Source organism: Neocloeon triangulifer, unplaced genomic scaffold, assembly GCF_031216515.1.
Source record: "Neocloeon triangulifer isolate White Clay Creek 2 clone unplaced genomic scaffold, ASM3121651v1 ptg000003l, whole genome shotgun sequence".
NCBI lineage: Eukaryota > Metazoa > Arthropoda > Insecta > Ephemeroptera > Baetidae > Neocloeon > Neocloeon triangulifer.
Window position 1 is genome coordinate 2,920,180 of NW_026775546.1, and position 21,981 is coordinate 2,942,160.

The window sequence follows — 21,981 nt, forward strand, 5'->3', positions numbered from 1 at the left end:
ATAATTACAGAAGAGATAATTTCATGACTCATGACACCAGAAAATGCTGCTGCGATTAATTAATAAATAAAAACAAATAATACTGGTGTTTGAGATGATCAATTTAAATATTTATGATAATAAAGTCAGGCAGCATTGACTACAATTCATTAAAAAAAAACTAAAAAAATTATTCCATAATAATTTATTTTTCTAAAAAATATTGCAAAATTTCTTTAGCATACTGGAGGATGTTGGTGTTATTTTATACTTTTGAACACTTTTGAATAATTATTAATTAACTAATTTATTGTAACATTTTATAACATAGGTCAATAAAGTTACCAAATTTATTAAATTATTTATATTGTAAAAATTATGAAAATATAGTAAAGAGTTCCTTATTAAAGGAAATAACTTAAAAAAAAGAGAAGGCTAAAAAATAAGCGTTTTTCGTTGATATAATTCTCTTTATTATTACTGAATCAGCGTTCTTTATTTATTATAACTAACAATAAGCAAAATTAATCAGATTGTGTCCCCCAAATAATTACAATAATTACCCCTGCTGCGCCAAAATTGACTTTTATCCTCTCTGGAGAGGAAAATATCCTGATAAATGTCAATTTCGGCAACTGGGGTAGTGCGCAAAAAAACTTTACCTACTTTTATCATTATCATATCTACCAAATCCTATTTTTCATTTTTATGAGTGCAATTTTTCAAACAAACCCCGCAATGGAACGTTTGCAGTGTAACAATTTGGAATGAGATTTTAGTCGAAGAACTTGCGACTGGGGTTTCTGCCGAAGAGGGAATTTCGCATTTCTGGAATGGCCTGGCGCGAAATCAGTTCGAGTCGAGCCTCAAGGGTGTTGACGATTTTCAAACGGTTGCCGTGAGATTTCAAAATGACTCCTCCACAACTAGGAAAATTAAATGAAAATTAGGATAATTATTTAAAATAAATTAAACCAAAAAATAATTTAGCAGTTTGAAAAAATATTAAAAAAAAAATGACTAAAACCTAAATATAGTAAATATTATTTTAATAAAACTTTGAAATTCTTACTTAGTCTCAAATTTATGAAAAAAAGATACCTTTTGGCGGATAAGAAATTGGATGTGTCGATGTCGATGGTGCAATTCTTGCCGGTGATATCGGAATATTCGTCAATCACACTCGGAATGACCGATTCCGCAACGTCCAGGTCGGCCTCTCGAACTTGAATCGTCACAGCCGTCTCCAAAAACTGTTAAATTGTCCTAAATTTCTATTCCCTTGCCATATTGAAGGTTTTGCTTACCTGGAGCATTCCTTGCAAAACCAACAATCGCAGAACTTTGGAGTACTTTTCCCGGTCCTTGGTAACGCTGTCCAGGACCTCGCGGGTCTCCCCCAACACCCTCATAATGTGGTCCTCGCGAACCTTCAAAGCTTTCAAACGCACCTGATTGTTGAAGTTGGAGCCTTGGCTGGAATAATTTTTTATTTTTTTAATTAAAATAATTGTAAGTTTGGAAGTTCAAGTATTCAATTTAATTTTTTGCTGTAAATAAAATTTATTCGAATTACAATAATTTAAAAAAAAAGCAAAATTTCAAAGAAGAAAGTAACTTATTTTTATCATTCAGCACGTTTAATGTAAATTATTTTATTTACCCTAAACATTTTAAAAATAATAAAAAAAGTAAAAAAGAAACACTCCTATTCCCAATTAAATTTCTTTCGGTGGTTATTAAGAAAAAGATATAATAGTAATTATTATATATAATTTATAATTTTTAATATCTTAAATAAATTTTTTATATTTTTTAATATTTGAAGGCTAAAATTATTACCAGATTATTTACAAAATACGTACATTTTTCTAGCCAACTCGCAAGTTTTTTCCTTTTTCTCGTAAAACTCCTGAATTTTCAGCCGACTCTGCTGTACCAGTTTTCCCTTTTCCAGATTGAATTCCTCCTCGGCCTTGGCGTCAATTTCCGTCGCCTTTTCCACCGCCTCTTGCTCGATGAATTTGGTCATATGGTCCAACTGGACACAAATTTTGTATTTTTAGAAATTAAATTTTTTTATTTGTATCAAATTTTATTCTCTCACCTGTTTTTTCACATCTTCGTCGGAGAGAACCATCTTGCTCTCGCCTCTGACCATTTCCGGATGAAAAAAAAGAAATCCTTTGGGGACAGCTGTTTCAGGTTCAGAGAGTTAAAAGACTGTTTGCGTTATCAGCGGTCACGCGGAATCACGAGGTGTTTGTTAGTCCCTCTCGCGGCAAGGTGTTTGTCATTCATTTTCACTCGCGACGCACGATTTCCCCACCCGCATATACTCTGCTTTAATTATATTTTAACTGCTTTAAAATTTTCCTACTGGTCGCGGAATGCAGTGTGCTTTAAATATTTTCGTCCTTGCCAAGCAAAATACGTATTGCTCTCTCGGAGAGAGAAATATTTATTTTAATGACGCGTGTTTTCTGGCTCTGGTTGATTTTATTGGCGCTTAAAAATAGACCTCCACTTAAAACGAGGGCGTCTCTTTATATTGAAAAGAACATTGTTTCAAAAGTGCGCGGCGTCAAAGAAATACTGTGATATGCCTTGGGGAAAACCCTTTGTGCATGAGACCATAAAAATGTACATAATTATATTTTATTATAAAATAAATCATGAAAAAATGTAATTATTAAAATAGAAAATGTATGAAAAATCTATATTTGCAGCAATTAAATGAAGTAGGATTTCACTGAAAATTAAATTTTTAAACATAATTAAGTTTTTAAATAGTTGCATTTTTTTAATATAAAATAATTGAAATTGCATCAAACAAAAACAAAAAGGGGATATTAACGCATGCTAAGTTAGTTTATTTTAATTGATTTTAATTAACACAAAAATTCATCATGATTGAGGATATTTTTGTGAATTTTGAGGTTCTGATTGAATATTTTAAATCAGTTAAATTACACGTAATTTTTTTACAACAATATAAATAATTAAGGTGATAAAAAATTTTTACTATTATATTATCTAAGAAATCCAATCAATATAGAAAAAAATGAATATTGTGTTAGAGAAAAACTGTACATATTAATTTTTAATATAAAAATTCCTTCCATGAAGTGAAAAGTGAAAACAATAAAAGTATATTAAAAATACCATTTCTATTAAAATTTTCAACACGTTCGTTTCAAAATGTCCTAAATTAAAATAGAGACAATGAATTTATGCCCTCGATTACCGCACCTGACGCGCACAATCGCGCCCATCAAATTAGCCCGAGTTAATTAATCTCTCAATCGGAGAGTAACGCGGGCGGGCGGGTGGCTCAGCCGTTTCTCGAGGTGCCAAAGCGAGATTCGAGATTGAAATAAAGAGGGTTCGGAGGGTGTGCACAGGGCGGCGCGTGCACAGATGAAGCAGCGGCGGCGATTGCATAAAGGGGCTATTTCGAGCGCCGGCGGTCGCATCTCAAGAAGAGAGCAGTGCCGATCCGGACGCCGAAAAACAGTGTGTGGGTGGACGGGACGACGATGGCGTCGAACAACGCCACATTCCACCTCTTCGACGCCTTCTACCACTGGCTGGGACAAGTGTTGGCCGCCGAAAAACACTTCCTCGACCACTTCGCCGGCTGCCACACTGACGAGCAACGCGTCGCCAGTGTCCACGCCGTGCTCGACGCTGACCAAATCCAACTCGAGCCCCGCAAGGGAGGACATAAGGATGAGAAAGTGGCTGAAAAGTACCTGGATGGCGCCGTCACCGTCCAGCACACTCTGCTCGGACCAGACTTTGAGTGAGTTCAAAACATTTAGTAAAAAAGTTGTGATTATTTTTAATTATTTTAGAAGATAGAAATTAAAAACATTCGTATCCTTAAATGGAATAATTAAATTAGCTGACTATAAAATGTTCACAATTCAATTTTATTAAATCTGCACAGTTCAATTGTGATTTTTTTTTTCAATCAAAAGAGGCTAAGATTTATTTCAATTTTAACATTAACCACCTTTTTAACGAATTGGTAAAAAAAAATTGTTATTTAAATATTTTATTACAAACTGCAGCTATCCTAATAAAAAAACCCTGAACCATCTTTTCTATTATTTGCAAAATAAAATTTGAGCTTCATGGAAATTTCCAGATATAATTTTGTATTAAATCAACCAGGAAATAGAGATCACTGGAATGGTGAAAAATGTCTCTTTGCAAAGAGACATTGATTTTTATTAATTTTACTCTGAAGTATATTCTGAAAAAGAATCTTTGCAAAGTGAGTCATATATTGTGATTCTATAAGATTTAAACAACTTTTTTTTATCTTTTCACAAGAAATAAGAATTTGTAAATAGATTTTTGGAAAATTAGAGATATTGGAGCTTGTAAAGCAAAAAATTGGACCTTAAAATTCGCCTATAGATCTTTTTCACCAGTCTTACAGTCCAAAAACCACCGTTTCAGCTTCCATTTTTAATATCAGCAAAATATTAAATTTCTTTCAAGCCCTGAAACTGAAAATGAAGGGACTTTGGAAAACGTGTGCAAAGCTCTCCGATTGTACGGCGAGGCGATTAGCTACGGACCTGTCGGCAGTTCGGTTGTCCAGCGGGCTCACTTAGGTCGAGCAGGTTTGCTGTCCAAACTGGGACAGTACGCGGACGCGCTGATAGACTGTTCCAGGGTGAAGGTTTCACCGTCAGATGTAAATCTCAGATGTGAGGTAAACAAATAATTAAGTTAAGTTCAATTAATGAAAGCTTCATTTCAGTCTCATTGCAATAATTGCCCAAATTTTCTAAAATTGTGTGAAGAATATTTGGAATAATTAACTTTTTTAATTCGAGTAGTAATTTGAACCATTGCAATTTGCAATCATGATGAAATTGAATAAAAAATTAAAATAAATATAGACAATCCTTAAAAGCATTGATGCCCTGCTGACTAATGCTAACTCTTCAAGGGGCTTAATTTTATAAATGAATGCATGATTTTTTTTCCAATTTTTTAAAGTTAAATTATTTTAATTTGTTTAATTGGGCTGAATTTTCTTTGAAATCAATTAAAAAAATGTTTAGCTTGCTGTAGTACAATCTGCATGTCTGGCCAAAGAGGACCGAAAGGAGGCGGAAGCGTTAATCAAATCGGCGCTCGGTGCGCTCAGCAAGTCGGATTTGGAGAAGGAAGAAAAGGCGCGTCTGACGGTGCGCCTCGTTTCTCAAATGAAAGAACTGACCAAGTGCGAAAACAGACAGCCGAGGTGTAGATCCATCACGGCAGAAGAATGTCCGGCACTCTTTCAAGGGCCCCACCCGAGCATTCCAAACGCCTCGGCTGCCATTGATCTGCAGTTCACAGAAGAAAAGGGCAGATACTTTGTAGCCAACACAACCATTGACGCCGGTAAGGCATTTTTTACTTTGAACTTTGGAGTGAATTTCTCGACGTTATGCTTGCTATTCTAATTAATTTAATTGAAAAACAGTATTTTATGAGATTCAATTAACAAATGTTCCTGGTAAATAAAAATAAACTAGTGCATAAAAAAAAATTTAAATATTTTAAAAATTAATTTAAATTAGTTGAAAGTAAAAAATGAAAAGAAATGAAAAATTATTTAAATAAATGCAAAAGTTTATTAAAATACTATTTTAAAATTATTTAAAAATTAAAATTTAATAGTTATTAATTAATAAAAAGCTTATATAATTATTTTTAATTTCGCGCCTAATTTATAATTTAAGACTGCTTATGTGGTCTTTAAATTTATTTTCTTTCCTTTAAATTTAAAAAGGTAGAGATTGTATCAATGTCGGTCTAGTTCAAAGAAATTTTTTGCAGGTAGTGTTGTGATAGTCGACGAGCCGTACGCGTGGATGTTATCGCCGATGGCTTGGCACGACCACTGCACCCACTGCTGCAAACCAGTGATGGCCCCCATTCCCTGTCCGACTTGTACGCAGGTATGCTTGTAAATCACAGCGTGCTGCCAAAAGTATATGCGAGATAAAAAAGAAAAAAAACATGAAGGGAGAGAGAAACAAACTAAAAATAATCGTAATGGAACAGCGTCTATGGGGCAAAAAGCGGAGAGCTTGAAATAAGTGAATACAAAAAATTTAAATGTTCGAAACACACAAGTTCTTTGCATTCCAGCGATTGTACTCTTTTTACTTATTTGACTAATTACGAAGTTTTGAAGATTTGCTTTTCATGAAAAGACTTCATTCTTAATTCACTGCAAAATTTATTGAAAAAGATCTTAAGAAGTTACAGTGTTAATGTTAATACTTGGATTTTTCTGTACAAAATTGTTCTTTAATTTCCTTTCTTCAGTAGAATAATGATAAAAAAAATATTACTCAATGAAAATACTTTTTTATTAAAATTTTAAACTAAAATACAGTTAAACAAATTTTACTTGAAGCTACAATAAATAAATTAATTAAATATCTAAACGAAGAAACGAATTTACCAAAAAGGTCTCAAGTATTCAATAAATTCAATTATAAAATGTAAGCAATGCAACATGTATGTAATGTTGTTGTAAAAATTGGACAAATAAACAAAATCAACAATAATAATAAAGTACAGAGCTAAAATTTTGACAGAAAGATCAAGTTTTAAATTGTGAATGATAATTAAAATTTCTTTTCCTGGGAGACGGGTTACAATTTAAAAATTAAATTCATAAACCACTTTGTAAGTGATTTTAAAATTGAGAATTTTCAAGATTTCCGTCAAAAATCATTTTTAAATTGTGAACTGTTTTTTTTTTTAATGATGGAAATAGATAATTGTAAGATACTGCAATTTTTTTTTTTTTAATTATTCTTTTATGATCTTCAGGTGGTGTTTTGCAGCACAGACTGCATGGCCGAGGCGTTAAGTTCGTACCACGGGTACGAGTGCTGTTTTCTGCACCACTTTGCCACCTCGCACGAGCTGAGCTCAATGGCCCTGCTGGTGATGCGAGTAGTGGTGCGGGCGCGCGATCACCTGCTAGACCCTCTCGCCGACCCCTGTTTTGCGCCGGTGCACCAACAGGTGAGCAACAGCGGTGCAAGACCTGTCGGCGACCTGGTCAAGCGCACGGCGACGGCTCTCTTTCTGGCCCAGGGTCTCAGGGACGGCGGCCTCGTGGCCGACAACCGACTCGTCGAGGCGGCCCTCCTCAGGCATCTGCAGAGCTGCTCATGCAACGCCTACGAAATTTCTGAATACGTCGACTCTGCAGTAAAGGTTAGAAAATTCATTTCATATTTTATTGAATATTTAATTAGTCATATACTAGATTCAATTATGATAAAAGTAAAATATTAAAGACATAGGTAAAATTCTGCATTATTATAAAGAAATAATGCTTTTCAATTTTCAATTGTTTGGTCTCATAATGAAAAGAAAATTTCATTTTTGTATTTAGATAAATTAATTTTAACCGCCAGTTTCATAAAGGAGATGACAATTTTAATTACTTACAAATCGAAATATACCAATACAATAATATTGAGCCAAAATTAATTATCAAATATGAATGAAGTCCAAAACTAAAAAATTAAAAATTGGATTTATTAGTATGTCAAATGCGAACAGATATGTAATAAAACAATTAGTTGAAAACAAGTTAAATTATACAAAAGGTAAAAGATCTTACTTTCACTGAAATTTGTGTGAAAGAGGTTTTATTATTTATTTTTACAATATGTGAAATATTAAAATATTCCTAAATCAATAAATGAAGAATAAGTTCAGAAAAAATTGTATTTTTTAAGACTTTCTAGAAAACAACGTAAAAGAAAATAACATTCAATCCCAATTGGCACTTTTTAGGGTTGAGCGCTACGTGCATGTCTAATTATTTACATGTTCCACTAACGCCTGCAGAGTTTGAAAGTAGGCAACCTGTAACACTCGCTAACGTAATTAAATCCTTTCGAGTTTTAAATGAATACCACTTTTATGCCTCACCCTTAACAAATTCATTATCAGAATGCTCGAAACAAGGCGAATGTTTTAAATTATTCAAGCACAGGAAAACAATTTGGACAATAAGCAACAATAATAATTTTTAAAGATATTATATTTATGAAATATTTTTGCAAAAAGTTGGTTAATTTTTTCACATTAAAACCAACGTATGTTTTTTAATAACAAATATTTGATTGTCTTTATATTAATTTTTTTTAAATTATTCCAAAAGCAAATAAAAATAGGAATTTTTTGCAATTTCTACATATTCAGTTAGTTTTCTTCAAATTAATAATTTATTTTAAAATAATTTCAGACGTCCGCAAGTCAGGTGGTGGCGATCGGAGGTGCCGTGTACCCAACCATCAGCCTGGCAAATCACGGATGCTGGGCGAATGTGTGTCGCTCGTCGCACGGCCGGCGGTGCGTGGTGCGTGCGACGAGGCGCATCGAGGCCGGTGAGGAGTTGCTCGACAACTACGGCTACTCGTTCCTCGGCGTGTCCAGAGGCGAACGGCGGCACGCCCTGAAAAAGCAGTACTTCTTTGAGTGCGGCTGTCTGCCGTGCTCCGAGGACTGGCCGCTCTTCCCTGAACTCAAGCCTGAGAGCAAGTTTCGGTGCCGCAAGTGCGGAAAACTGGGGCTGAAGTCGGCGTGTAAAGTTTGCGAATCCAAGGGTGCGGCCAAGGCGGCCGAGAGGAAAATGCGACTGATCAACGACAGGTTAGAATTTTTTATTTAATTTTGCAAACAAAAGAAATTTTTAAACTTGGAATAATTTTGATGCAACAATCTCTTTTTTTTTTGAAAAAAATTGTTTTTCAAAAATTGAATGTAAACAATGTATTTGTAACAATGTGGACAAATAAACAACAATAACATGGGGCACCAAAATTTAGTTGAGATATGATCAATTTTAAAAGAGTATTTTTTTCTATTTTTGTTCATCATAATTAGACGTTTTAATATTGAAAAATTTCATGTTGCTTTTGGAAAAAGCTTCAATATAATTATTTGTTTTAAATTTATGCTAAAATTATGGTTGAATAATATTTTATTTAAAAAATGTGACACATCCATTGGCCTCAATGTAACTGTTGAACTTAAATTGTATTTTTGGAATGATTTTCTTTTCATTTAATTTTTACTTGAAAAAATCTAAAATTAATTTTTAATAACTTAAAATAAAACTTCCAATTTATAAAATTATATAAAAAAGGTTGAACTACTTTATAACAAAGCTCTCCAATCTACATATTTAAAGAAAAATAAAACAGTTTTTGAAAGATCAAAATTTTTTGAACTCATTTTTCCTCTGTATTAAATTTATTTTAGGTGTCAAATGGCCCTGGCAAGAGTCGACTCGGCCAGTTTTGATGACAACGTGGAGTCATGGCTGATCGACTTCATCCACGAAATGCAGACTAAAGTGATCCACCCGAACAAAGAACTGATACTGGCTCAGCAAGCGTTGGTCAAAATCTGGGGTTGGAAAGCCAACCGTAATCGGCTGCTGCTTCTGAACGACTAATCCTGAATTGTGCATTTTTAAAATAAAAGAAGTTTATGTCTCAATTCTTTTACAATGGCAAGTTTTATTATTAATTTATGCCCGACGTTTTTGCCGGGTGTCAATTTGATGCGCTATGAATCTCAAATGAAAAATATATGAGAGGAAAATAGTTATACACATACAAGTACTTGCGCAGACACGATGACAGCACAACTTAAAATTAGAGACTAAAAAAGTCTAAAAGATCAAAATGCAAAAAATGTGACTAAATTGTACATAACTTCGGCGCAAGTCACAGAGAGGAGAGAGTCAAAATATTTACTACACAAATTATACAACCACATCTTGTCACATTAAAATAGACAAATTTTTTTTATCACCACATCATTTTGTTCAGAAAATTTGCGTGGACACGATTTACTGATTAATTTTGCCAAGTCCAATTTGATAATCACAACATCAAGCGATTTTGCGCCGTACAAAATTTGTGTCGCTTAAGTAACCGAAGCCGAAAAACATCCAATGTGGACATCTACCAAGAGTTGATCAGTGAGTGGATCAGAGTCTTGAAGGAAAGACTTGATACGAATGCATTGTTCCTCATCAGATGCGGGACAACTGTTGCCAAAAACTGGACTTGACGATCGCTTCCAGCTTGTCCATAAAATATTGAAATGGCATCGAGATGCAGCTGAGCAACTGCAATTTCAATCAAATAATATTTTTGAAATATTTCTTGGTTTATTCTGGTTTGTTTATTTTAAATTTATAAAATTTAAAAAGAATCTGCAAGACTTATAAAAATCAGTAATTTATTAAGAAAGTAATAATTTCCTGCTGGCAATTTTCATATAAATATGCTGATTTTTTTTATTCAAAAACATTAAGAATAGAATCTTTTTTTGTACTCACCGTCTTTGCGATGACCCCCATGGGTTCTGGATATTGATGAGTTAGCAAAGCCAGCAAAGCAGTGAAAGAACACAGCCCAGCAGTGAATAGGATAAAGAATGGCAATTCCTTCTTCGGATAAACACTAACGTCATGGAACACTGATAAGAAAAGACGATATTAACTTTAAAAAGAATTAATTTTAAAATGATTATCCTGTACCTGGAAGGAGTTCTCGATCTGCACACTCGGTGCAGGTCGGATAGGGGTAGAAGAGGTGGCCCCGCTCCAGAGGGTACGGAAGCATCCTGAAAGTGCCCTCCCAGGTGCAGTGCAGCAGGTTCAGGGCTCCCTCCACCTGTTTCCAATGCGACAAATGGAAGAATGCATAAGCGATGGCCTCCGAGTCTCCCCGCTTCAAAACGTGTTCTGGCGGCAAGATGAGTGGCTTCATTTCCAGCAAGTACTGAAATATTCAATTTTGTAATAGATTTTATTCAATATATAACTAATTTTTATTTCCACAAGCAAGTTAAAACAATATATCATTTGTAAAGAAAATATATTCCCCATTTTTTATTTTTGCCATTTTATTAAAATTCAATTGAAATTATTTCATTTTACTGTTAATTATCAACCAAATTTGTTTTTGTTTGTATGATAAATTGAATAAATAAAATGTGTAGAAAGAAATAAAACAAATAAATGAAAGGAAATTAAAAATAAGAAGAAAACATTGTAATTATAACAATAATCTCTTTCCCAAATGATAAATGCCCACATTATGGAAATTTTAAATAAATTAATGTTCAGAAATTTAGTTCAATCTGATTATTAAATTAGAGTATAAATGCAAGACGAAAACTGAACACTACCTTTGGAACATGAGGGTTGAACTCAACAGCCCGGTGAATGGCATCGACGGCTGTAGTCTCGGCGCTCGTCAAGCCCCTCTTGCTGGCTATGTCCGGCGAGAATTTGTCAGCAACGGCCCGAGCTTTCAGCAGGGCGGCCGTGTAGCAAATTGTGGCTGACTTTGGCAGACTGATGTCGTCGTACTTGGCCAACACTGCCTGCACATCTGCGTAAGCTTGCATTTCAAGAAGCGCCTCGATCAGGTTTTCGTGGACGTTCAGAATGTTCATGATCGGAGGAACTTCCTTCGTCAACTAAAATCAATAAAAATCATGAATAGAACAAGTAAATTACCTATTTCTACTAAGAGCAAATAATTTCAATAATAAAAACTTTTAATTCAAATTTAAAATTAAATATTGCCTACATTTTCTAGATATTGGAAGATCAATTTTTTAAGATTAAAGATTTAAATGATTCATCTCTTTAGAAATGAATGACAGGCTTTGTTTTACTTACATAAAAACACTTTAAATTATTTGCATGAATTAAGACTTAAAATATTAAATTGAAATAAATTAAAGGATCTGAAAAAATCCTTTAATTGAGATCCAGTCGATCCAGATAGCTGGATGAGTAAATTTACCACTTTTCAATCTTTATTTAAATATTTTGATATTAAATTGATTTATAAGTTTCCTAATTCCACAGAGCATTTTTGAAATTTTGTATTTTTATTTCCATGCAAAAATTTTAGAATCTAAAACGTATAATATTTTTCCCACCAGTTTTATCTTAAATCGTAAAACTTACGTCTCGGAACATTTTGACCGCCTCCTTGAGTTTCCCCAGCTTTCGGGCGCACATGGCCAGCCTTCTCTTAATGTAAATCAGAACATTTGTGTCCCTTCCTGCAAAACACCCATTAAACTCCGAAAACTTGGATAAGAAAAAAAACAATTACTATGCGAAGCCTCCATGAGTGCACTTTGGTGCTGGAGCTGCTGCGTCTTTCGGTAATTCTTCTCAGCCACCTGGAGAGCTTGCTTGAGGATTTTCTCACACTCGACAATGGTGGTCGCCTCCTCTTCTGCCAGCAGAATGTAAGCAGGGGCGCACTCGGGATTTTTTTCCAGCGCCTCGTGGGCAGCTTTTATTCTGGCCACAGGGTTGCGCTCCCTCCAAGCTGTTTGCATTACTGAAATTGAACAAAAAACATTAAATATAAATTCAAAAGCTTGAAACATTAAAAGTTTTCTTAATATTTTAAAATAGAGAAAAATTTGGCAATCAAGAACTTCAAAACAATTCAAACAGATTGAAAATTCTTAAGACTACAAAAAATTAAATTGAAGGGATAATTTCAAAAAGATTTTCAAATATAAACGAATTTTGAATTTATGCTTTTTGGGAAATTATCGTCAAATTTTGTTCGAAAGAATTTCATAAAATCTTTGAAATTGTCAAGTCCGAAGATTGATCAGGATCTCAACTATGGAATTTTAATTATTCTAAAGTTGAAAAGTCTAGAGTGAAGAAAATATTCAAATTTTCTTGAGACTATTTTAGATTTTTGTTTTTATATCAACTGAATTTTATCCTTACAGTTCATCGAAATTTTCTTACTCTCATATTCATTTTTCCCAACGTCAGCTTCACAAGTGAAAAACGTCTGGTGGTCTTGGGCGGACAAGTTCATGTCGTAGTAGGTGAGGGGCTCCTTGTTGGTGGACCAGTAAAACCGCTGATACTCGGCCCCGCGAAACAAATTCAGCGGATTCCGCCAAACTTTGCATTCTGCAAAATTTTTAAGAATAAAAACATTGAAGAAAAACCTAAATTCGAAAATGGTGAACCTGGAACTGCTTGTTGGTTGATATTGCCGTTGCTGGCGGTTCCGTTGCTACCATTGTTACTCTCGCTACTGTTGTCACCACCTCCTATCCAGGGGCTGATGTGGTTCAAAGAGACCTGCTCGATGAATGAAGTTCCGTACTTGCGAAAATACCACCACTCGAAAATCTGTTAAAAATTTAAATGAAAAATGGAATACCAGAAAAAAAAATATTGGTTAAAAATTATTCTATCCTCTATAATTTATATTTTCATAAATTTTATCAATTTAATTATGCATAATTTAGAATGTTTCATCAGAAATTTCTTTACCAAAATCAGTCCCGAAATAAGCGACGAGGTGCCGGTGAGGGCGACGTAGAACTTCGGGGTCAAAGTTGTGAGAAACATATTCGCTGAAACCAAAAGAACCATCAAATTTTCAAAAGTAATATGTTTTCCTGCCAAACTTACAGTCCCACATGGTTTCGCTTCACTCGGATCGCATCAGGCTTTGAACGGCAGACCAAAAGAATCCTGCAAAAAAATTTCGAAATGAAAATTGTGATTCAAATATGGTACGGAAGAGAGACACAAACATTCCTCCCTCTCTCCCTTCATCCCCCTTTCATCTCTCTCAACCCCCGTGACGTAATCGCTATTGATTTCTTTGCCTCCCTCGCACCAACTTGTGCCAGCACGGATAATTTCGCCCGCTCTCGTTTTAAACTCAAAATTTTCAGCGAAATAAATTCATCTTCAGGAAAGAAAGGTAGTTAATTTTACCTGAATTGTGCATGGAAGATTTCAAGTTTGGAAATTAACCCGATCATTGTTCGACAGTTATTTATTTTCAAGTTTAATACAAAAATATCAACAGGGCAATTTATCAGCCTCAAAAATGCAACAGCTTTTCTTAACTTCCGGCTTTTTTCATATCTATGGGAACGTTTCGGAAAGGAAGTAAAAGAACAAAACGACAAAATTAAAGATAATTGTTAAATACGGTAAACTTTTGTTTCTGTCAAAAACGAAAATTAATTAATTTGTTTACTTTCTCTAATTTGCGGAAGAGAATTTTTGTACAGGTTTATTTAGAATTAATTTAAATAAATATAATATTAATTTAATTGAAAATGGTATGTTTTTAAAATATTTAAGTAATTTTATCCCTACTTGTTTTCATTTCTAGTACTAGTTATGTCAGAGATGATTTGATTTGAATTAAATTTATTCCTCTACTTATTATTCCAATTTAAATAAAAAAATTGTAAAAAAATATAATGGAAAGATGACGATGCTGATGCAAAAGTTGGGCTAGCAAAATACTAAAAATTGGACGTGCCGCTACCGATCGAATTCGAACCCTTATCCGCCAAAAATATAGAAATTTTCAAAGGAAATCGCATGACCTATTTAAAAGTCTCACCGATTTGGATTTCTGCTGGAAACTGTCCGGTGTGTTTGTGTCCGAAAACTGCGTTGGCTTTTTGCCCTTCGGTGTTTCTATCTCACATCTGTGATCTCTGCGGGTTTGCTTGCGTTCGGGGGGTTTTTTATTTTGCTGAGGTCGGCGCCACCTGTGGATCGATTTGCGAACCACTTAGACGGCGAGGATGCCGAGGATGAAATGAAACCGCGCGAATCGGACCACGTGCCCATTTGAGTTCATTGGGTTCGAGTGAGGTAATTTCCGGTAATCTCAGATCAATTGTTGTCCCGCGGAAAATTCTACGATTTTTTATTGTCACACTGAAATCGAGACCATAAAAGAGGGGATTAAAGTTATCAGCCCTTGAGCCCCTTGAGATTTAGCAGGCCTGACTTCTATTGCTCGTGCCAATCCCAAGAAGGACAAATAATCCAAATAATTATAAAATTTTATATCAATGGAATTAATTAATTACAATTTCAAAATTGGGGGTTATGAGCAACATTCTGATTAAAAAATTAAACAGACTTTTGATTATTTTCGCTCGAAAATTTGTCCTTCTGAATAATATAATGGATATTAAAAATATATATATTTTTATTATTTTACTTTATCCATGAAAAAAAAACTGATTGAGATATTTTGAATAATTAGGACCTCTTTAAAATTTCTAAACAATGTTGAGAATTTTCATGGACTCTTTCTTGTAGTATTTTTAACTTACTATGTCGTTATTATAAAATAAATCAATAAGCTATAAATACATGCAAAAAATATAATTATGAATGTAATTATTTATTTATTTATTCTTCATTCAATATACAGTCATGAATACACAGCAAAAAAATATATATTATTGAAAAGTACATGAAAAGCTGAAAATACGATTGAAAAGAGACACATACAGTAAATAGGGGGTGAATGGAGAGTTGTCGGGAACAAAAATCATGAGTAATTATAATTATCACCTCCGAGGCGAGGTGCAAAGCCAGACAGGGCTCGGGTGACATTCAGAGCAAAATGTAATAAAAGTCTGTGTGTTGACACTTTAGAAACGTGTATGCTTATTTCGTAGTTTGAATAATAACCGATAATAACCACAATAATTTGGTAAAAAGTGAGTAAATTGTTTGTTACTCATAAAATCTCCAGCAATCCCCAGCACATTAGTGTTTATTAATCATTAGAATGTCCATACAAGTTAATTATAAGCATCCCAGTGTGCCGCAGCTTTTCCAAGCAATGGGAAATACTCCGTTTTTTACATTTTAATATTAAACTAAAATTTGAGCCTAGAACGCACCTCTTTTTGGAAAATAGTATTTTCCAACTGTCTAAGCTATAGATTTCTTAATATCATTATTAAGGTGCAATGCAAGAAAATTTACCACGGAAAATTTAAGATTCAACTTATCAATCAAAATTGCCAAAATTATTATTTTCTTTTTAATTTTAAGAGAAGATTTTCAAAGTTTTTGGTTCTTGTATCCCACAGAAATTTGCTAAGGAAAAAGACAATTAAAAATAGCTGATGATCACGTAATTCTATTGCCCTTTTACTGTGGCCAAATCAAATCTTTTGCTTCTTTACTAATCCAGTTTGAAAATTCAACAGTGAAATTCGAAAAAACAAAAATAATAGGGATGACTTTTCCAAAAGGTTAAATGAAGATTTCGCAAAACAGTTTTGTTAATTTTGCCGTTTGCGTTATTCTAGTTTTTTGAATTTTTTTACCATGAGATTTTTTACATTTTCAGATGGCTATGTTTTTACCAGCACGTTCACAGATAGGCGAGGAGATAATATAAAGTCTCACCCTTGAACTTTGTGGAGGCAGTTAAATTTTTTTATTAATAAATGCGTAAGCAGCTCATCTGCTCTGCGATCGTTTTAATGAATTTCATCACCACAAAACGAAACGACAAACACAGTCATCTCTCTTTCTTTACACAAACGCAGATGCCGAGCGCGTGTTGGAAATTTTTTCTAGTCACCCTACTCGCAGCCAACTGCATTATTCGCATTAATTAAACAGTGGTCACAACGCTCGGCTTGTTGTGCGAAAAGAATTTGGTCAAATATTTGCCTCCGAGAGCAGAGTATCGGGACGCATCCAATAAATTATTTCTCATATCTGTAGTGCGTGTGTCACGGTCTGGCGCTCGGAACCGAAAGGAAGCAGAGAGCATTTTTGCGAGTGTCTTCAGGGAACGCCAGCATGACCAGGAGCGACGTCGAGAGGGCCCTGAAGACGCCGGCGGCCGGATCCAAGACATGGCAAGTGCTGGCAACCATCATAGGTCAGTTACTAAAACATTTATACAAATTAATTTGTTTATAATAATTATATATAAATAAAAATTATTGAATTCAAGAGTAAAAGTGAGAAAAAGTTTAATTTTTATCCGTCTCTAGTGTGATTAAGAAAAATATATTCATTAAAAATTGTAAATAACTTTGTCTACTTATTATTGATTTTTACTAATAGAGACCAAAAATATTTAAACTCAATTTCAACATTGATTGCAATGTTGTGCAATAAAAAACTACAAAAAGGAATTTAGTTTATTTAGATCTGTTAAATTATTTTCTGCAGGATTTATTTCAAAAATTATTATCTAAAATTTAAAAAATATTATTTTATTAGATTTTTTAATAAATTTAAGGGCTAAATTAATTCAGGCGGAATTTTAGCATTATTATCTTGTGAGTAATTTAAAATTCAGATTTTTCAATAAATATGTTATAATTTAGGATGAATAACAGCACCGACTAAATATCCAAAATTAATACCATTGAAATTAATTAAAATATTAAAAATTTAAATTGGGATAATTTTTTTGTTAACTTTAATATTCTACAAACTCTGTAGTTTATTATTCGATTCAGATTTTTAAAATAAAGTAAATTAAAACCGTTAATAATTAACACAATTAAAATTATGTAATTTAAAAAATTTAAAGTTCTGCATTTTTCTTGGAAGTTTTGCAAATATATTGTCATTTTATTAAATTTGCATTAATTTATAATTATTTTTCTGGATTGTTTTAATTAAAAACTAAATTCTTGGATATTCAATAATTTTTTTAAAAAACCTTTTATTTGCTTATTTTTAAGCTACCAGCGCTCACTTTTCGTCCGGCTACGCGGTCGGATTCCTCTCGCCGGCGATTCCGCTCATCCGCAAGCAGCACCTTCCTGACCTGACCGAAGATCAGGAGGGCAACCTGGGCTCCCTGATGCTCCTGTCAGGAACCCTGGTCAGCCCTTTGGCAGCCGTTTTGGCCGACAGTCGCATCGGCCGCAAAGGCACTTGCATCCTGACAGCCATTCCGTTCATCGTTTGCTTTTCTCTCAACATTCTTTTTCCATCTTCCATCGTGGCTCATTACTGCGCTCGATTTTTCGTCGGTAAATATGAAAAATATTTTTATAAAACTCAAAAAACGATATAAGTTTATTAAAAAATTTAAGTTGACTTATTTTTGAAAATTAATTGAAAACTCAAATTTTTAAATTCAAATATAATTGTAAAATAATTATTATATAAAATAATTATTAATAAACCTCTTTGGAAGTAAATAATTAATAAGAATATCGCAAGAATTTTTGTTCCCTTTTTATACTAAATAATTAAAATTTGTTTTAAATTTAAAATATTTGTCAAAAGTTTATAATTATTTTGATTATTTTGTTATTCAGTAAACCTTCAAAATGTTAATTTTTTTTAAAATTTACAATAATTTTTTCATTTATTTTAGGAATTTCTGCCGGCACTCTAACAATAGTGTGCCCTTTGTATATTTCCGAGATCTCAGAGCTCTCGATTAGAGGTTCTCTCAACTCTCTGGTGGTGATTATGTTCAACTCTGGCCTCTTCGTTGCTTATCTCGCAGGTCTTTGACCCTCTTTAATTTTTATAAAATAAATAAAATGAAACTAATTTGAAAAATTGAAGGAATCTGGATTCACAGTTTTGTCCTGCTTTCCGTCCTCGGCCTGGCTCTCATTTTGATATTCCTCACTGTGTGTTGGTTCATGCCCGAGTCTCCAGAGTTTTTACTAAAACACGGCCACAAAGAGGCGGCCGTCCGCTCTTTAAGGAGACTCCGAGGCGCCAAAATTGACCTCCAAGAGGAGATGAAGTACATGGAAATCTCCAGAGCAGACAACACTGAAGATGGTGGGAAATAAATAAATAATATTTAATTGAAAATGACAAGAAAATATTTTTCAGATGAGTTATCAACCTGGAGGAAATTTGTCAAAGTTTTTGGCACCCCGTCGCTTCGGAAGGCAATTTTCATTCCGATGATTTTGATGTTTTTCCAGCAATTCGCCGGAATTATTGCTGTGATCTCTTACACCTCATCGATTTTTTCTATGGTAAATTGAAAATTTGGCTCTCGGGGAAAATTAAAATTTAATCTAAAAATTTTAAATGCGCATTAGGTATTATTATTATTTATATTTTTTTTAATTGCGCAGGAAAGAGGTAAAACAAAAAAATTATGATCTCATTATTATTTTATTGAATCAAAAAACATTCCCCTAAAAAAAGCTAAATTATTTAACTTTTTTTAATTCAAACTACTACAAAACAAAATTGTATTTCAGTTATTTATTTTATAGCAAACTTTTTTAGTGTATATTTTATTAAAATTAAATAAAAGTTACTTTTACTAAATTAAAAATTTTAGGCTGGTTCAACTTTGGACCCAAATGTGGCTGCCGCAGTGATCGGCCTCATCCAATTGGTGGCCACTTTTGGGACAACGGCCGCCGTCGACCGACTGGGTAGGAGGCCCCTTCTGCTTACTTCCAGCATCGTCACTGCCCTTTCGATGGCAACCCTAGCCTTGTACTTCCACGTAAGAATTCAAATTTCATTAATTAATTTTTTATTCTTCTATTAAATCTTATAAATTGCTTCACAATTTATTATTTTTATATATTAAATTAAATTTTTACTATTTTTTAATACGCAAAAAATTTCCATAGGGACAATTTTTTATCGTATTAAAAAGTTTATGAATTTGATTTTATTTCAGTTGAAGGCAAACGACGTGGATTTGAGTTCGTTTGGTTTGGTGCCTTTGGTGGCCCTTGTCGGCTACATCTGCTTTTTCTCCCTTGGCCTTGGTCCGGTTCCGTGGGTCATCCTGGGCGAGATTTTCACCCCCGACGTCAAAACCCTGTGCACCACCATTGCGAGCATGTGGGTGTGGGGGCTGTGCACAATTGTGGCCAAAATTTTCCCCACCCTGGTGGCGGCCCTGGGCATCCACTGGGTCATGTGGGCCTTCAGTCTGGGCTGCGTCCTCGCCCTCGTTGCTTCCTGCTTCACCCCCGAAACAAAGGGCAAATCCCCGTCTCAAATACAAGAAATGTTGGCACCTAAGCGAGGGCGCAAAGGTTGAATTAAGAAACTATATTTTGAAGATTTCCACGCATAAATTTTGTGCTGGGCCCTGCCAGATCCTTGACACTCTCTCCCACCTGTATAAATTTGATTTGAATAAAATTTCTCGTGCCTTATTTTAATCATGAGAATGTTATTATTGATATGTTTACATCAATTTCTATATATATTTAATATTTTTTCGTTATTTTTTCAATTTAAATAAATTATTAATTTTTTTGTAATAAATTTGATGCTCCACAAATAAATTTAACCTATATCGACAGAGAATTATTCTGGAAGTTCTAACTTTGAATAATATATTCACCTTCCTATTTTGCTAATTTGGTTAAAAAAAATCAGAAAATCATTTACAGATAATTTTTAATAATTTTTATAAAAACTTTTTTTTTAAATTCGAGCACCCATGTGTTGCAGCAGAGATTTAAGTTACAAAGGGACAAAAATGTACGCACACTGGAAGATGTTTGTATGGAAGGTAACAATTAATGAAGTTAGATGGAGCAGCTGATCGTTTCCTCTGATGAAAATTTGAAATGTTATAATTATTAAATTATTTCAAAAGCTTGACAGTCAAGGGAGTCTTGTGGGCTAGTATAAAAATTATCAGCAGAAACAACTTTACAAAAGGGAGATGTTTCCACCGCAATCTTGGTGCAGAACTGCAGAGGAAGAAAGCTGCGGATTTGATGCTCTCCGACTGAATATAAAAGGTGCCGCATTAATAGCCTAAATCCAAAGCTCAGCTTGTGTTATTAAGTTTGGTGGAAATTGCCTTTTATATTTTTATAATCCTGCCACACATTTTTTCTTTTTTTTTTAATGAAGTCCACAAGTTTTACTCTGGAATCTAATACATAATATACAATTCATACATTTTTATCACTCGAACATGTTGATGAATAAATTGCAGATCAACTGTTTGTAGTATATATACCCAATATACACAATCAAAATGGCTTAAATGGCTAAGCTTGTAGAATTTTTTTTAAACTCCTCCAAAATTTTTAAGAGTGGATGATCAAGTTTGGGGTTAATTTGAAGAAAAGTAGTAATTTCAGTTATTCAATGTGTAATAATTAATAAAAAAATTTTAATTTTGGACACTTTTCTAAACAGAATTTTGCAAATTTTATTTTTTTATTTTTACAATCCATCCACGACTTTGTATTTTTTAGTATTAATATCATAAATTATATGATATTTATTTTATTTAGTTTTTATCGTTTTTTCACAACAAAATCAAATAACGCATTAAAAATTCATACCGTTTATATTTGATTGAACATTCAAATCATCACAATTCAACTATTATAAAAACGTGCTTCCGCGTTCCAAATTCATAATGTATGCAACCTGCCTAACTTGAATGTAGAGCAAATTGCATAGAGCGACATTTATCAGTTAGGAGACATAAAATTAACAATAAAATATAATTTTTCTTGATACTATTTATGGCGGGCTGTGTATTGATAAATTGGCAAAATTCAATTTTTGGGAATTTTCTTACTTAGTAATAAAATCAAATGTTGTAACGGTGTTTATAGATGACCTGAGCACTGGCATTGAAAATTATTAAAAAAGTTCCGATCCCTCAGCGGATCAATTTATATTCATTATTGCAAGAGCGAGCGGTGCACACGTAATTTTAATTGGCTTAAAATCGGCTCAGCGTGCACAACCTTGTTGATTGCTGTGCGCGGACATTATATATATAGGGTCTGGGATTAATTTATTCCCCTCGCGCGTGTCATCATTTGCGCTTGGTTGTTGCCCTTAAATAATCTCTAATTCTGTTTTGAATTATTACTTTCCTCTCGAGTTGATCGCTGGCAAGTATTTTAATTGATAATAAATATTAAATGATACTTTCTCAAATTTTTGGAATTAAAAATATTAATATTAATAGCTTCAGAGACTTGGAATATAAAAGTACTGCATTTTTTAGTGATTCCAGTATTTTGAATTATTTATTTTATTGCTACGCTTGCATTATGAAACGTGGCAATTTTTATATGCACAATTTATTGATTATCTATTTTCAACTATTCCACAAGGGAGCAGACACGACTGTGCGTAAT

General features: G+C 33.5%; 4 protein-coding genes across 5 annotated transcripts; 2 read left to right on the forward strand and 2 right to left on the reverse strand.

Annotated features, from left to right (window-relative positions):
- Positions 1-434: 434 nt before the first annotated feature.
- Positions 435-2,274, reverse strand: LOC132205759 (V-type proton ATPase subunit E-like). The gene is made up of 5 exons (XM_059635025.1): positions 2,087-2,274; positions 1,845-2,020; positions 1,287-1,455; positions 1,081-1,232; positions 435-905 (listed from the first exon to the last, which is right to left on the reverse strand). The coding sequence occupies exons 1-5, from the start codon at positions 2,138-2,140 to the stop codon at positions 755-757; spliced, it is 702 nt and encodes a 233-aa protein (XP_059491008.1). The 5' UTR covers positions 2,141-2,274; the 3' UTR covers positions 435-754.
- A 1,171-nt stretch (positions 2,275-3,445) lies between these two features.
- On the forward strand, positions 3,446-9,539 carry LOC132205755 (SET and MYND domain-containing protein 4-like). Its single transcript, XM_059635021.1, has 7 exons — positions 3,446-3,784; positions 4,492-4,708; positions 5,064-5,388; positions 5,827-5,948; positions 6,835-7,227; positions 8,270-8,676; positions 9,289-9,539. The coding sequence occupies exons 1-7, from the start codon at positions 3,519-3,521 to the stop codon at positions 9,482-9,484; spliced, it is 1,926 nt and encodes a 641-aa protein (XP_059491004.1). The 5' UTR covers positions 3,446-3,518; the 3' UTR covers positions 9,485-9,539.
- Positions 9,514-14,588, reverse strand: LOC132205756 (protein ST7 homolog). Of its 2 annotated transcripts, none has more exons than XM_059635022.1 (11): positions 14,475-14,588; positions 13,520-13,582; positions 13,379-13,461; positions 13,069-13,234; positions 12,818-13,009; positions 12,177-12,410; positions 12,026-12,123; positions 11,233-11,526; positions 10,580-10,823; positions 10,379-10,518; positions 9,514-10,165 (listed from the first exon to the last, which is right to left on the reverse strand). In XM_059635022.1, exons 2-11 carry the CDS (start codon positions 13,527-13,529, stop codon positions 10,070-10,072), a joined length of 1,557 nt encoding a protein of 518 aa, XP_059491005.1. In that variant the 5' UTR covers positions 13,530-13,582; positions 14,475-14,588; the 3' UTR covers positions 9,514-10,069. The 2 variants fall into 2 exon arrangements, with proteins under 2 accessions (XP_059491005.1, XP_059491006.1); XM_059635023.1 differs by having other exon boundaries at positions 9,515-10,165; positions 12,839-13,009.
- Positions 14,589-16,379: 1,791 nt separating this feature from the next.
- Positions 16,380-20,023, forward strand: LOC132205757 (facilitated trehalose transporter Tret1-2 homolog). Its single transcript, XM_059635024.1, has 8 exons — positions 16,380-16,551; positions 16,619-16,778; positions 17,596-17,889; positions 18,240-18,374; positions 18,437-18,661; positions 18,716-18,864; positions 19,179-19,349; positions 19,530-20,023. The coding sequence occupies exons 2-8, from the start codon at positions 16,697-16,699 to the stop codon at positions 19,896-19,898; spliced, it is 1,425 nt and encodes a 474-aa protein (XP_059491007.1). The 5' UTR covers positions 16,380-16,551; positions 16,619-16,696; the 3' UTR covers positions 19,899-20,023.
- Positions 20,024-21,981: the final 1,958 nt, after the last annotated feature.

Bases quoted from the DNA above. Each gene is read 5' to 3' on its own strand.
- LOC132205759 (XM_059635025.1), bottom strand. From the start codon at position 2,140: ATGGTCAGAGGCGAGAGCAAGATGGTTCTCTCCGACGAAGATGTGAAA. The intron at 1,456-1,844 runs GTACGTATTTTG...AAATTATTCCAG, and splicing joins TGCGAGTTGGCTAGAAAAAT to CCAAGGCTCCAACTTCAACA. The intron at 906-1,080 runs GTATCTTTTTTT...TAATTTTCCTAG, and splicing joins AATTTCTTATCCGCCAAAAG to TTGTGGAGGAGTCATTTTGA.
- LOC132205755 (XM_059635021.1), top strand. From the start codon at position 3,519: ATGGCGTCGAACAACGCCACATTCCACCTCTTCGACGCCTTCTACCAC. The intron at 3,785-4,491 runs GTGAGTTCAAAA...ATTTCTTTCAAG, and splicing joins CTGCTCGGACCAGACTTTGA to CCCTGAAACTGAAAATGAAG. The intron at 5,389-5,826 runs GTAAGGCATTTT...AATTTTTTGCAG, and splicing joins CAACACAACCATTGACGCCG to GTAGTGTTGTGATAGTCGAC.
- LOC132205756 (XM_059635022.1), bottom strand. The intron at 10,824-11,232 runs GTAGTGTTCAGT...TGAATATTTCAG, and splicing joins TCAACCCTCATGTTCCAAAG to TACTTGCTGGAAATGAAGCC. The intron at 10,166-10,378 runs GTGAGTACAAAA...TTGAAATTGCAG, and splicing joins TGGGGGTCATCGCAAAGACG to TTGCTCAGCTGCATCTCGAT.
- LOC132205757 (XM_059635024.1), top strand. From the start codon at position 16,697: ATGACCAGGAGCGACGTCGAGAGGGCCCTGAAGACGCCGGCGGCCGGA. The intron at 17,890-18,239 runs GTAAATATGAAA...CATTTATTTTAG, and splicing joins CTGCGCTCGATTTTTCGTCG to GAATTTCTGCCGGCACTCTA. The intron at 18,662-18,715 runs GTGGGAAATAAA...AATATTTTTCAG, and splicing joins AGCAGACAACACTGAAGATG to ATGAGTTATCAACCTGGAGG.